Source organism: Thamnophis elegans, chromosome 15 (assembly GCF_009769535.1).
Source record: "Thamnophis elegans isolate rThaEle1 chromosome 15, rThaEle1.pri, whole genome shotgun sequence".
NCBI classification, from domain to species: domain Eukaryota; kingdom Metazoa; phylum Chordata; class Lepidosauria; order Squamata; family Colubridae; genus Thamnophis; species Thamnophis elegans.
The window spans coordinates 27,659,262-27,674,521 of record NC_045555.1 but is presented as its reverse complement, the minus strand read 5'-3'; the positions used below and the strand labels follow the sequence as shown (position 1 = coordinate 27,674,521).

The 15,260-nt window shown below is 41.1% G+C and overlaps 1 protein-coding gene across 1 annotated transcript; it reads right to left on the bottom strand.

Moving 5' to 3' along the window:
- Positions 1 to 2,297: 2,297 nt before the first annotated feature.
- Positions 2,298 to 5,434, bottom strand: LOC116518728 (protein NDNF-like). Its single transcript, XM_032232243.1, has 3 exons — positions 5,265 to 5,434; positions 4,692 to 4,825; positions 2,298 to 3,652 (listed from the first exon to the last, which is right to left on the bottom strand). The coding sequence occupies exons 1-3, from the start codon at positions 5,432 to 5,434 to the stop codon at positions 2,298 to 2,300; spliced, it is 1,659 nt and encodes a 552-aa protein (XP_032088134.1).
- Between the last annotated feature and the right edge of the window lie 9,826 nt (positions 5,435 to 15,260).

The following is a 15,260-nucleotide window of genomic DNA, read 5'->3' as shown; positions in this document are numbered from 1 at the left end:
CATTATAGGGAGGAATTTCTGGGTCAAAGGAGAGAGCTGATAGTGGCAAATCTAGTTTTCCCAAGCTAAGATGTCCATCTCCAATCTTGCAACTTTAAACATAATTTTGTGTCCCAGTTTATTCTGAAAGCGGCAACCACCAATGTTATTTTAGCCTGGTGTTTCTCCAGTTTTGTTGTGGCCCGCTGGCAGCCAGCATAGCTGGCAGCAGAGTCAGACAGTGAGGAGGTTGGGGAGGAACATGGACCAGTCCTGGGGGTTGAGGAAAGCTCAGATGAGGGCTCTGCATCGGAGGCAGAGAGGGAGCTGGACAACAGTGAGGCAGAGGAACAGCTGGAGCCTGTTCCCAGTGTGCGCATGCACAGAGCTGCCAGAAGACAAAAACAACTAAGAATGCAGAGTCGACTTGGGAATAAAGCTACACCTCGGAAGTGATTGGCCCCTCCCATAGAAAACAAAAGAGGAGCAAACGGGAAGGGGGCTTTTGCAGAAAACAATTTGTTCATTCAGTCCTATCAAGAGTGGAAAGTTCTAGGCTGGAAAGAAAATTGGATCATCTGATTTTAAAATATGAAGTAAAAACTGAGATCGTTGAATGTTTAAATGTTCCTGAAATACAAATGGAAAATGTGAGAAATGGTGTCTGGTCTATCTCAGAGGAAGAAAGGAGTGGGGGAGCTATAAAGAAGACCCATTTAAAGAGACAGAGTGCAGGAGGAATGGAAAATCCACCCTTGAGAATCAAAGTTAATTTGGAAAATTTTACAAGCCTAGGACAACATTATTATTTCATCACTGACATTCAGAGTCCAAAGGTGCGAAAATATCTTTGTCTGGATTTGCTTATGAAAACATTTGGTAAATTTATCCAACGCGTGGCAATTGGTTTGAGAAGATTTTGCTATTGGAGAGACACTGGCTGACAGATGGACACTGGAGAGATGGACATTGGAGAGATGGACACAGATGGACACTGGAGAGACACTGGCTGACAGATGGAAGAACGTAATTTAAAATTAGCTAAATCTGATTACCTTAATGTGTAATAGATATAGTTGAATAATGACTGATGTGGATAGTAATATATATAATTTGGAACTGGCTGATAGATTGAAGAATACAATTGAAAACTAGCTAAACCTAATTGCTTTTTTTTGTAACAGATATAGTTGAATAATAATTGATATTGATAGTAATGTATATAATGTGGAGTTGATATGATAACTAACAATTGGATATGAGAAAACATCTTTAGATTATACATAAAGAGTATTAACTACAATAATTATCACTATTAAAAAAACTAAATAAAATACATACAATCAAATGTTAATCAATACTGGGAAAATGTTATGATATATGATATAATTAAATATTATGGATGTCCAGCTAAAATAGGACATGAGGATTTGATGATAATAGAGGATTCTACAAATAAGTAAATGAATTGTCAGCATGTGTTATGGATTAATTCTTTAGCATAGCTAAGGATGAAGGATGTTTAAATAACCATAGGTAATTAAAACTGGAGGTATAATGATGTTGATATGGTAAATATCCGAGTTAAGATATTTGAATTAATATGAGCTAATGGAAGAGAAGCACCAAAGCATGTTGTAACCAGTTGATATACTTCTTTTTTTTTTTCATAATAGACACCTGTGTTTTGTTTTGTTTTCCTGACTTGTCTCTTGTCGTTTTTGTCTTTTTTTGTATTATTTTTATTTTTTATTTTAATTTTTATTTTTTATTTGCCCTTTTTTTTTTCTTTTCCCACCGGTGTGGGCAGGTATTGTTCAAGATTATTACTTTTATTAATATTTCTAAATAATAATTACAGTTAAATGAAAATGGATATATAATAATGCTTGAGTTAATATGAGTTATGTTGGTTGACTGTGGAGGAGATGTACCAAAACTTATCTGTAATTGATTGATACATTTACTACAGATGTAAAGAAAGATGCTGTACCTGTTTTAAATTAAAATTAAAAAACATTTATTAAAAAAAAAAAGAGTGGAAAGTTCTGTTTGTGACTATAAGAGACTCTGTGCCAAGTGTTGCCTTGCCCTGCATTTGGCAACTAGTTATTTGGAAGCTCTCCAAATGAGATAAGGTTCGTGTTGATAAACATTCCTCTGAAAGACTGTTTGCTAAGCCTTGCAGACTGTGGATGAAATGAATTCACAGTCATGTAAATAAAAGGGGTTTAGCCAGGACCAAGACTCTGATTCTTGCTGTTTAAGGAAACCTGGGTCAGAACAAGTTTTACCTCTTCTCAGGTTTTTGAAGGTGCTCAACATCTCTTCCTTGTCCTCACAATTTTGCTGTAGTAGCGGATGGGAAGCCCCGAAGACCCAATGAGATACACGTCAAAAAGGTAGGCCGTCCCTGCTTCCAGGCCCCGGATTGTTTCTGTAGTCACAGCTCGCTGCAGATTGAGATTGTGGAAGAATTTGCAGAGCACTTTTTCACTCTTCTGCCTCGACTCTGGCCCAGAGCACCTATCGGCCTTCCTGATGGCCACCCACGCCTGGTCCTCCTCAATCTCCTTCTTGTAGATACAATACTTGCTCAATTCCTGAGTTCCAAGCCAGGCGATGGTGACGGAATGGCAGCTCCTCAACTTGTTAAAGGATTTGATTTTTAAGCTCTCTGGGAGAGTTGGGAAGAAAGGCCGATGGGGGAGAGAGGACACCTGAACCTTCACGGATGCAGCTGATGTTTCAGCGGACCAGAGATGGACCAGGTAGGTGTCGCCCAACCTTCCTTTCAGGATGAATTGCCTCAAGCCAGCAAATCGCTCTGACATCAGGACTTCCCCGTCCTTGGATATTTCCACCTGGAGTTGCCCGCTGCAAGACTGGAAGGCAAATTGGACCTGTTTCTGCGTTGCCTGGTACAGCAAATTGTAAAAGGGATGTTTCCTCCCATCCAATCTCAACTGAATCACCTTCCCATCCTTCAGCTTGCCCACGTTGGGCTGGGGATTTTCCAGAGTGCGGGCAAAGGTTCCAGTATAAGCAGCACTGGCGTTGGTGAGGAAATTGACGGCAAAAACATCGAAGTAGTACTGAATGCCAGGAGTCAAGTGGGACACTGTGTAGGCATTGGTGAGTCCCACACAAACTGGTTTCACCTGGGCATTGCCACCTTTGTAACTCATGCTGACTTCGCTCTTGGATGGGCCTTTCGGTTCCCGAGACGTGAGGCTCTCTGTGGAAGGAAAGATCGCCAAAGAAGGAGGTCGTTTCACCCCTGAAGTTTGCGTTGCTGTTTCTGCAGCACAGAAAGTCTTGAAATTGTAGTTTTCGTTCACCAGGAGACAATAATGAATGGTACCTTGAGATGACAGCAGGGCACTCGGACTCTGCTTCCAAGCCAGAGTTACTGTGGTGGGGCCAATCCCGATGACGTCAATGCGGGGATCCATCGGCAATTCTGGATAAAAGTGATCAGATTTGGGGTCTGTGGTCAGATAGGCTTTAATCTGGGTGTCTTTCTCAATGGAGAGGAATTCAAGCATGTAGACTGTGGAATGGTAAGATGCTCCTGTGTAAGTTTCCACCGAATTACCTTGATAACTAAAGAGAGTCTGCACCAACTTGCGGCCCTTCTGGAATCGGAGGACTTCCTGAGCATTCAAATTATCTGCCAATGAAACAGAAGACAGGTAAAGTTTTTAAAGTGAATGGAGATATGAAAAGCGTACATTGACCAGTGAATACAATAGAGATACCTTGAGGAAGTCTACACTTCTTGTCTGCTTTGGTTCTGGGAATCTGGAAATAGATCCAGATCATATTTAAGTTGGGCTTGAAGTCTATGTGATTTTCCAGAGAGCCCAATGAAAGGGATTTCTATTGCTGCCTTCTGCCATTCTTTTTAAACTTTCTAGCCTAGGTTATTTCTTGGAGTTTCCCCTCCAAGTATTAACCAGGTCTGATCTGCTTAGCTTCCAGTCCCAGAAAGGATTTTGCTGGTGCGGAGACTTCAATATTATAGTTTTAATTAAAAAAAAAGAGGACTGTGAAAATATCTACAGACCCCTCATATACTGGACATAAATTGTTTCAATTTCCACCCTCAAAACCACGCTATAGAGCACTGCACACCAGAACCACAAGACACAAGGACAGTTTTCCCTCCGAATGCCATCACTCTATTAAACAACTAATTCCCACAACAGTCAAATTATTTACTAAGACTGTATTGCTATTCTTCTTCTCATCCTTCCTAGTACCTATCTCTTCCCATTTATGACTATAACCATGTTGCTTGTATCTTTACAATTTATATTGTTTTATTTGTTTCCTATTATGATTTTGTTGCTTATTAGTAAACTATGACTATCACTAAGTGTTGTATCTTATGATTCTTGATGAATGTATTCCATTTTATTTTTCTTTATATACACAGAGCATCTTCACTAAAGACAAATTCCTTGGGTGTCCAATCACACTTGGCCAATAAATAATTCAATTCAATTCTATTCTATTTATGGATAAAAATCTTGTTGGTTAATAGTTGGTACAAATCAGGTTCCAAATGAATCTAAGTCAGTCTTCCTTTCATACACTAACTAGAGCTCTCTGTTAAGAGAAAGAGGAATGGAAGAAGGAAAAGGAGAGAGGGGGGGGAGGGAGGGCGGGAGAGAGATGTTGATTGATTCAACTTGTCTCTTGCTTACCAGAAATCGTTTTCCCAAAATGGTCTTCCGATGTCTTAGGGACTCGTATACTCCACTCAATGGGGATGTCACATGGGGTTACTCTCACTGTGAAGAATGCAGAGGTTTTGCTTTCTTTTAGAACAAAATAGCACCTGGAAATGAATGGATGTTGTGTTCATTTTACATCACAGAAAGGGGGTGGGGGGGAAGAGACCAAACAAACTTAACATAAACAATAGAGTCAGAGGTTGATGGAATTATTTAGCTAAAATAATTCCCGTGAATATTTTATTTTGGAAACAGCATGTTTACAAGCAAGTTTGATCAATCTCAAAAGGAATCAAAGCATCTTCCTATAAATGTGGGAAGGCCAGAAGTCCTTGGTTTTGGAAAACCTTCTCCGAGGTCCATGTTAAAAGACATCATTGCTGAAGTTGTTCCTCTCAACAGAGTTGGGGAACCTGAGGGATGTCATAAGACAAACCCTTGGACAGAAGACTTTAATCTCAAACCCATAAACAAAAGTCATTCTGTAGAAGAAGGTCACTGTGGAATCTACCCAAAATGGAAAGGAAAGGATGGGCTCCTCACCTTTGAGGCATCCCTTGGGAGAGAGAGATTGTCGTTTCCTTGCCCTCTGCAAGCATCAACATGGGATAGAAACGGAACATCTCATTCTTCAGGTTTTGCTGTAAACCAGCAGCCATGATTAAAGGATGGCTGTAGCACATGGCCAGAAGAAACCAGCAAGGCAGACCCATCTGTGGTCCAGGCATCTTCTGTGCTGCTGACCTGGGAGATAATAAGACACTGAATGGGCTTTCTTAAATGTAATGGATTGTTAATCAGCAGTTCAAGCACTACAGAAGACAAATGGATTGGTTAGACATCTCACTTGTGTTAGACAGCTACTAGGGTCCTGCCAAAATTTGATATAACTTGGAAATCCATCTAGAATAAAGGTAAAGGTTCCCCTCATACATATGTGCTAGTTGTTCCCGACTCTAGGGGGGGTTGCTCATTTCCATTTCAAAGCTGAAGAGCTAGCACTGTCCGAAGACGTCTCCATGGTCATGTGGCCGGCATGACTAAATGCTGAAGGCTCACGGAACTCTGTTACCTTCCCACCAAAGGTGGTTCCTATTTTTCTACTTGCATTTTTCCATGCTTTCGAACTGTTAGAGTGGCAGGAGCTGGGACAAGTAATGGGAGCTGACTCTGTTACGCGGCACTAGGGATTTGAACCGCCGAACTGCTGACCTTTCTGATCGACAAGCTCAGTGTCTTAGTCACTGAGCCACCCTTCCATCTAGAATAAAAGTTGTCACTTTCCTTGATCAGCAGGTAGGATATCCAGTGGTTTTAGACTGCAAATGCACCGGTGGAAAGACTAAAGAAGAGGTGGAGGAACAAAATCTATGAGAATCAGAAGTGTATCATCTGTGACCAGCTGTTTGGAAACTAGCCACAGGCACTGTTCTTCCCTTCTCCCTTTTCCCTTGTTTCTTCAGTGGATCCTCCAGGAAAGAAAATTACTGGTTCTACAATCATGTCGTTTCCCTCCAATGGCAGTGCAAATTCAGTGGAGGGATTCAGTCAGTTTGCACCACTTTGGGAGAACCGGTTGTTAAATTTCTGAGCAGTTTGGTGAACTGGTTGTTGGAAGAAATCATTAGGGCAGAGAATCGGTTGTTAAGTTATTTGACTCCCACCACTGTGCAAATTCCTTTCGTGTGCTGACACATTTGTTACCTACACTTTAAGAACACTTGTTATATGAGTCACTTGGTCGTTTGGAAAGAATATTATTTTAAATGTCAGGAAAAGAAGAAAAAGGAGAGAAGTATGCCAATGAGAAGGACCAAGGATTGAAACTCCAAGGACACTGTAGCTATTTTCTGCAGGCAGAGGGTGCTCTTAGAACAGCTGGGGGACCAGCTCCTTAAGCTGATCTACACAGTAAAGAAATAATTTTCCTTTAAAAAAATCTGGTTTGCAAGCCATCAAAGGGAATGCATAAAACTGCAAAAATGTTAGAACCAGAAACTCACTTTTGAAATTGTATTTAAAAACAAAAAATTATCAGCAATATCAGTGATGTTCCATAATACTTTTAATTATTTTTTTAAAATTAAACTCTAAGAGTTGATTCCCTATTTTAGTGTACAGATATTCTTTTAGCTTTTAAATGAGAAAAATTCGGTTTGAGCAGGTGAAATAAATAAGTCATAAAATACGAAAAATGTTTTCACCAACTGATTTCTGCAGCATATACAAACCCTTTATAATAGTATTCAGAATATATATTGAAATGGCTTTCCCCCCGCAGTTTCCTAGATTGCGTTCTCTTATGACAGAAATGCCTGAACCTTTTTATACAGTAATTAAACCAGGAGTTTGTATGGGTGCTGCCATCCAAAAGTAATATATTGAAAAGTCTGAGAAAGACAGATCTCCTAGACGTACCAAAGGAGCAAAGGGAACAGATTTATCCTAGACAAATATGGTTAAACAAATCCCTCTTAACAATCTTAAAAGAATCAAGGAAGAGTTGGTAGGATAGGCGACAGGCTGTTTTATTTCTCTTACCTTGAGCCAGATGTTCACAGGTAATTCGGGGCAAAGATTCGGAATGACAGCTGCTGAGCTGGACTTTTGAAGAGCTTTGCTGGCAGATGCAAAACCATCACCGAGACACATATTCAGCTGGGCAAAACTGACCTTCCTCAGAGATTTCAAAGCAGGAGGATTCCTTGAGAAGAGAAAGGATTCTTGAGGGCTTTTGTTTCTTCTGGAGGTGTGAAGATCTTAGAAAGGAGGTGTTCTTCCCAGGGTTCCTGCAGGGAAGTTGCAGCCCTGATTTCCTGAAAGTGAGGACAGGTCCTCTGCAGAGGGAGGAGAGGGCTGAGAAGGAGGCCAGACCTCAGGGTGGCTGCTTAAAGAGGGTCTTTGGTAGAAACAGGGAAGAGGGTCTGTTGGTAGATGTGTTCACTTAACCCTTTCATAGGGTCAGCTTCCCTAAAGTTGTCTCTTCTCCTCCCTACACCGTCTAGGGGATTGGATGGAGTTGACCTACTTCCAGAAATATGTTCAGCCAGAATAGAGTCAAGGCTTTGCAATAAAATATCTTTACATAAAAGGTTCCCCAGCACCCAATATTTCTGTAGGTGCAGTGTTTTGATTTTTCTAGCCCATACTTTAAAGCGTGACCCGACAAATGCACGCACGACAAAAGCGCGCTGACAAAAACGCAGTGCTAAAACTGCGACATCATCAACGCACCGACAACAGCGCACCGACAGAAGCGCGATTTAAGTTAAGGGTTAGGGTCAGGGTCAGGTTTAGGGTTAGGGTTAGGTTTAGGGTTATGTTGAGAGCGCGCTTCTGTTGACGCGCTTTTGTCGGCGCGCTTCAGCACTCATTCGTCGGTGCGGTTTAGAACTCACGGTTTTGTCACTGCGGTTTCGTCGGTCGCCCTTTTGTCGGTGAACCATTTTAAAGACCTTAAGTAAGGTAGCTCATACCTTCAAGCCTTAGTAAGACCACATTTGGAATACCATATCCAGTTCTGGTCATCACAATACCAAAAAGATGTTGTGAACTCTGGAAAGAGTTGCAAAGAAGAGAAACAAAAATGATTAGGGGGCTGTAGGCTAAAAGGCATGAAGAATGGTTACAAGAATCTAGTCTAATGAAAAGAATGATAAGGATGACATGATGGCAATTTTCCAATATTTGAGAGGCTCCTACAAAGATGGGGGAGGGTTCAAACTATTTTCCAAAGACAAGACAAGAAATAATGGATGGAAACTAATCCAGGACAGAAGCAAGCTAGTACTAAGAGAAATTCCTAACAATGAGAGCAATCGATCAGTCGAAAGGCTTGCCTTCAGAAGTTGTCGGTGTTGTTTCATTGAAAGTTTTCAAAAAGACACTGGGCAACGACTTGTCAGAAATGGTCTATGGCAGTGATGGCTAACCTTTTTCTAAAGGTGTGCTAAAACTGTGTGTGTGCGTGCCATTGCACATGTGTGTGCGCATGAGCAATCTCCCCCCACCATGCACGGGCGAGCGACCCCCCCCCCACATGAGAGGGGGATTTCCCCCCAGAGGCTTTTTTGAAGTCTGGGAAGAGTGAAAAATGGCCCAGCAGTCCAGCTGGAAATTCGGGAACGAATTTCCGGTTTGCCTGTTGGGCCGTTTCTCACCCTCCCCAGGCTTGAGGAAAGCCTCCAGAGCCTGGGGAAGGTGAAAAACAATCCCAACGAGACAAATGGAAGTTTGTTCCCAAACTTCCGGTTGGGCCGTTGGGCCTGTTTTTCGCCCTCTCTATGCTCTGGAGGTTTTCCGGGGAGGGTGAAAACTGCCTCCCCCAGCCATCTGGAAGGCCGAAAATCAGCTGGGGGCTGTCAAGGGCTGCCATGCCAGCAAATATGGCTCCACGTGCCATAGGTTGCCATCACAGATATATGGTTTCCTGCTCAAGCAGGAGGTTGGGCTAGAGGACCACCAAGTCCCAACTCTAACTCTATTATTGTATGTTGTATGACACAAAAGGAAAATTTGTAGCTCTCCAGGTACAACTAGACAAGAATTTCTGGGGTCCTTTCCATCCAGTTTGCTGACTACAGATATTGGGGATTGTTATTCATCTACATCTGGATGAACCTTCCCATTCTAAGGTCATATCTAAACTGTACAACATGTGCAGAACAGTGGTACGATGGAGCATCAGCCGAAATCAATAGAAACGGGTTTTGATTTGCCAAAATACCAAGTCAGGATGCAGGGACGTTGAAATGAATTGGAAATCAATTTGTGTTGCTCTAGCTTCCTGTGCTAATTGGGAATTATGGGTGCCAAGAAAACTGAGGGAAGGGCACCCCCAACATAAGTAACCTCATGGTTAAGCACTTACTGAAGAGGAATCCAATGGTGCCATATAGTTTTAATCTCAGTAAAACAGACAGATGAGCATCTGTTTTGTAGCTGCATCTGAAACATATTTGTTCATATGTAAATTTTATTTTTTTAAAGGTAAATCTGGTTTTGTTTATCCTGTTCAGAATCAGACACTGGAACCAGCTCTTGGAGATGCTGCAGTTAACAAGTTTTCTGTCAGGGTACCAAGTAGCATCCAAAAGTAAATCAGAGTCCAAGGTAAAGTATTGCTTAAAGTTCCAATTTATTAAGAGAGCCATGTTGGCACATCTGGGAAAACCCAAATCTAAAAGCTTCCTGGTTTTCCCCACCCAGTTGAAAGTTCAAGATCTTGTCCCCACATCCATAAGTCCATCACATGGTCCAATCTCTCACTGCCATGCTGGCAGTTCCACTCATCCAATTCCAGTCAGGTGCAGAGGTGCAAAGACAAAGGATGACCTTGGCTTTCTAGAAAGAATTTTGTTATGGCTACATATCACCCAACTCTGTATAATCCCCCCTCATATTTTCCCACAATAGAAAATGCATAGCAGAATAATAGAAAATGTGGCAGGCCAAAGATCTAAAAAAAACCTGCAGGCCTGACAGATGAATTGTTTAGACTTGTCCTCCACATTGCTTTCTCCACTAAAGTCTCAATAATGAGAAGGTGGAAGCGACGGCCTTCTGGGTTGGGTAAGAATGGCTTCCTCTTCATGATGCTTTACTGCTGCTCTTTGGGACCAGGAAGCAGAGTTGCAGCCTCATAATCCATCCTGGATGGGTGGATGGTCAAGCTGCAGGGAAGTGCAGGAGGCAGGCAGTGGATAAGTAGAGTTAAGCTGATAAGCAGGGATTATCCAGCAAATATGGCTCCATATTAAAAACAAGTTGTTTTCGGACTAAAAAATCAAGATGACTATAAGGAGACCTGAAAAGGCCCAGCAGAATCCTTGGGGCTCCCAAGTCCCATATGATATTTGCAAGAGGACATCCTGCCAAATTGTGTTGGCTCCAATTTAAGAAAAAAAGAAGTTGATATAGTATAGGGCTTTGTTTGCAAGTATGTCCAACATATTGATAAAAAAGCAAGAATAAATTGGGTAAAAGTGAATGTTATGCAGGACTAGAATTGGTGACAACATGCTCATTCCTTCCTTCCTCCCTCCCTCCCTCCCTCCCTCCCTCTTCCTTCCTTCATCTTGCCCATTCACCCCTTTCTTCCATCCTCCCTATGATCCATCTATCCATCTTTTTATTTATTTCCTTCCTTCCTTCCCTCCCTCTCTCCCCTTGTTGCTTTCTGATCTTGCAGACATTTCATAACCCAACTAGCTAATATCATTAGTCTTCCTTCCTTCGATCTATCCATCCGTCTGTCCGTCCATCCGTCCGTCACTCTTTGAGTGCATCTAGTCTCATAGCAAAAATAGAAAGAAGTTCCAGAAAGAAATGTCTATGGAGATTCTCAGTCATCCAGGTCATGGTTGTCCCCAAAGTGCATCTTCAGAGCTGAAGAAGCTTCTTGGTTGAGAAGCGAAAGGTCTTCTTACTCTGGGCCTGGGTTCAACAACCTGCAGTTCTGGAGCCACATGTGGCTCTTTCATTCCTCTGCTGCGGCTCCCTATCACCAGTCAGCTCCACAATTGATAGGGCTTTTGGTTAGGACAGGTACAGGAAAAAGGACGCCGTGTTAGGAGGAGACTCTATGGTGGGAGAACCAGACTTCCAGTCGGCTTCAGAATTGAACAAGGGGCTTCCGGTTATGACCTTTGTGGCTCTTTTCTCCATTTATTCTCTCACTTTCTTAGCTTGGTGCCTTTGAAAAGCCTGGGAGAAGGAACGCTTGTGGTGGGCTCTGTCTAGCCCTCCTCCTGACTGTATCAAGCATGCAAGGAGTTAACTATCATCTCTTTTTAAAAATGATTATTTTTTTTTCTGTCTTTCAGTTCCTGACACCCCATCTGTTCCTAGACACCACCCTTAATTCTTCCCACTTCAGGGAGAGCAGCACAATACTTTGGAATTTTAACCATCCTGAACAGATTGGAGGCCGCATATGGGCAAGAGGATTAAAAATTCAATCACATTCGCTACCCGAGTCCTGCATTAGAAGCCTCAGGGCTGGCACTATGAATATTTTGTTCAACGTGGATATTAAGTAGTTGCCAATCCTTTTTCCTTCCCTGGGGACCTGTAGACACAATTGTACTTCATTTCAAAAATTTAACAAATATGTTCAAATCCCACCTAGCAGATGCTGTGGATTTGGCTGCCTGCAGTAAGGGCGAGTCACACAGGGTCCCAGGGATTGAAATGCAGGGGCTAAGAAGCCCGTTTTGTGAAAGACAAAGGCTGTGAGGACAAGGAATAGAAATAGTCTTTATACGAATATTAGGGTTTGAATCGGCCTTTGGGATACTGCAGTCCATTATCATTTCTTCCCTCTGTTGTGTAGTGTTCACTATCAGATGATTTGCATTAGCTGCAGCAATAATGAGAAAGGTTCCCTGGTAAATCAGTATTTGCATCTCATTCAAACTGGAAAAGATTTTGAGACCTCTTACATTTAAAGGGATGTCCACATCACACATCCTTCTCTAAAATTGGGGTAGGATAGGATTGGATAGAATAGAATATTAGAATGGAATGGAATAGAATAGAAATGTATTTAGAATACAATAGAATAGAAATGTATTTAGAATAGAGTAGAATAGAACAGAACAGGATTAGAACAGAATTAGAATAGAACAAAATAAGAATAGAATAGGATAGAATAGAACAGAACAGAATTAGAATAGAACAGAATAAGAATAGAATAAAATAAAACAGAACAGAATTAGAATAGAATAAGATCAAAATAGGATAGGATAGAATAGAACAGAATAATAGAATAAAATAGAACAGAATAAGAACAGAACAGAATAGAATAAAAAAGAACAGAATTAGAATAAATAAGATCAGTATAGGATAAGATAGAATAGGATAGGATAGAATAGAATAGAACAGAACAGAATTAGAATAGAATAAGAACAGGATAGGATAGGACAGGATTTAAAGCTTCTCTGAAAAAAATAGGAACTCATTCATTATCATGACAGAATCAGCATGAGATAGGATAGTTACAAGCCAGTTAACACACTTTTGGTCCCTAAAGTTGGTCATGACAAAGACCAACCTGGAGTTGCAAACATCTGGAGATATTTCTGCTTCTATGGGAGGCCAGGCTCCAAGGGCAATTCAGAGACTCATAGAATGAGGATGAAATTTCATATCTTTTCTAACAATGCCTGAGATAGTTTGGAAGCTATATCCAATTTCAGTGAGGACATATGCCATGGGTATCAGGTTGCATTTGCAAAATGCACTTTGGCTATATAGTTCCAGCAGACTCACCTACAAAAAATAATGTTAGAAATAAGCGAAGGGGGAATAGTATTATATACATTTTTATATAACAAAATGAAAATAATAACAAGAGAAAACGTGGAATGATTGAACAACATTTGACTGAAACCTAATATAATTCTCAAAGGCACCTGAGGGTAGAACAAGAAGCAATAGGTGGATACTAATCAAGGAGAGAAGCAACTTAGAACTGAGGAGAATTTTCCTGACAGTTAGAACGATTGATCAGTGGAACAACTTGCCTCTAGAAGTTGTGAATGCCCCAACACTGGAAGTCTTTAAGAAGATGTTGGATAGGCATTTGTCTGGAACAATATAGGGTTTCCTGCCTAGGCAGGGGGTTGGACTAGAAGACCTCCAAGGTCCCTTCCAACTCTGCTATTGTATTGTATAAATGTGTATTATTATTATTAGAAATATGTAAGTTGATTGAATGTAATAATTATGATTAATTTTATTAGTTTTATTTGTATTAGAATGTATGACACCCAGGTGCCACACTGTTCACACATTGATTTGAGATATTTATAAAATAAAAAAAAATAAAAACTTAAAATAATAATAGTAAAAAATAATGTTTCTGTGAGCAACCACTCTGAACTGACTACAGCCTTGTCCATCAAGAGATTACATTTCTTCTCTTTGCAACAATTACATCATTACACATTCCTTATTCCAATTATTGGTGTTGGTTAATAACAACCACAAACGGGTGGCACAGTAACGGCATTGTTGCACGAAGAAGGCCTCAATAGTCCAGTTAAGAACCTGACAGAGTAAAGGACCAGCATCTACCTTTAGGTGTTGGAAGGAGCAATGAGTTAAAAAGTGTATGTTAGCTGAAATCTTGAAACTCAAACCCAAATTAGGGAATTGGGGACTGCTAATATAATATAATAGAATAACAGAGTTGGAAGGGATCTTGGAGGTCTTCTAGTCCAACCCCCTGCCTAGACAGGAACCCCTATACCATTTCAGACAATTGGTTATCCACTATCTTCTTATAAACTTCCAGTGTTGGAGCATTCATAACTTCTGGAGGCAAGTTGTTCCACGGATTAATTGTTCTAACTGGCAGGAAATTTCTCCTTAGTTCTAAGATTTCTCCTCAGTTCTAATGGAAGAAGGCTAGGACAAGAATTGCATAAAATTATAGCAGGGTTTGCGGAAATACCATCCTGAAAATACACCAGTTCAGAGTTGAAAAGAGATAACCACAACAACAGAAAAGGAAAGAAGAGAGCAGAAGAGGAGAAGAGAGGAAAGGTGGGAGAAAGAAGAAAGAGTAAAAGGAGAGGAAGAAGGGATAGAAAGAGAAGGAAAGAGGGCAGGAAGAGGAAGAGGGGAGTAGGGGAGAGGCAAGGGAAGAAGGAAAGGGAAAGGAGAGGAGGAAGGAAGTAGAGAAGGGAGGGAAAGTGAAAAGAAAAGAAAAAATAGGGTGATGATTAACACAAAATAGGTTTATGGGATGGCAAGCAAAGCAACCCAGAATGTATATTGTGTATTTGTTGGTTATTTTAAATGCTTGTATTTGTAGTTCTTGTGTTTCCCTTCCCCTCTTGGGTTTGTGAGCCGCCCTGAGTCCCGTTGGGAATAGGGCGGCATGTAAATAAAACGAAACCTAAACCTAAACTATATTTTAACCCTTTATATGGAAAAACAAACACGTAAAAGTGATAAAGATAAATAAGAATAATCTATGTGAATGTATACCTATAACTGTATGTAAGAGAATAAAAACAAAATTGAGCAGTGACTGTATAAGGTGCAGCCCAATAGCATCTCCATCTCTCAAGGGCTTTGTTGCCCTTCAAACAACCTTCTCTTTCAAGTGTGCAAATGCATCTCAATGCCCCCAATTTATTTTCCTACTTTAAGAAGGGGGGGGCGTAGGTTTCCAATTATTTCTTGTGGAGTTTGACAGCCCACACCAGCTTGTCGCTACCACCTGCAAGGAGCCCACAGCAAGCGCTCCTATTCTGAAGGTTAGTTCTGTTTCTCCCTTGTCTTTCTATTCCCTGTTTCCCCTCAGTCTTCATTATCCCTTCCCTTGTACAGATGGCTCCTTTCTGACAATTCTTTTCCCATTAGTGGTTAATTGCAAAGGTCACTCCGTTGGCCCTTCAGCATTTGGAGATCAGGATTCGGACAATAAAACTGCTGCATGCTAAAAAAGAGGACGGTGTCAGATGTGAGCCAGGGCATGGAAGATGGAGGGAAAAGACCTGACCAGTTTCTGCACAGGGTGAGGCAGTT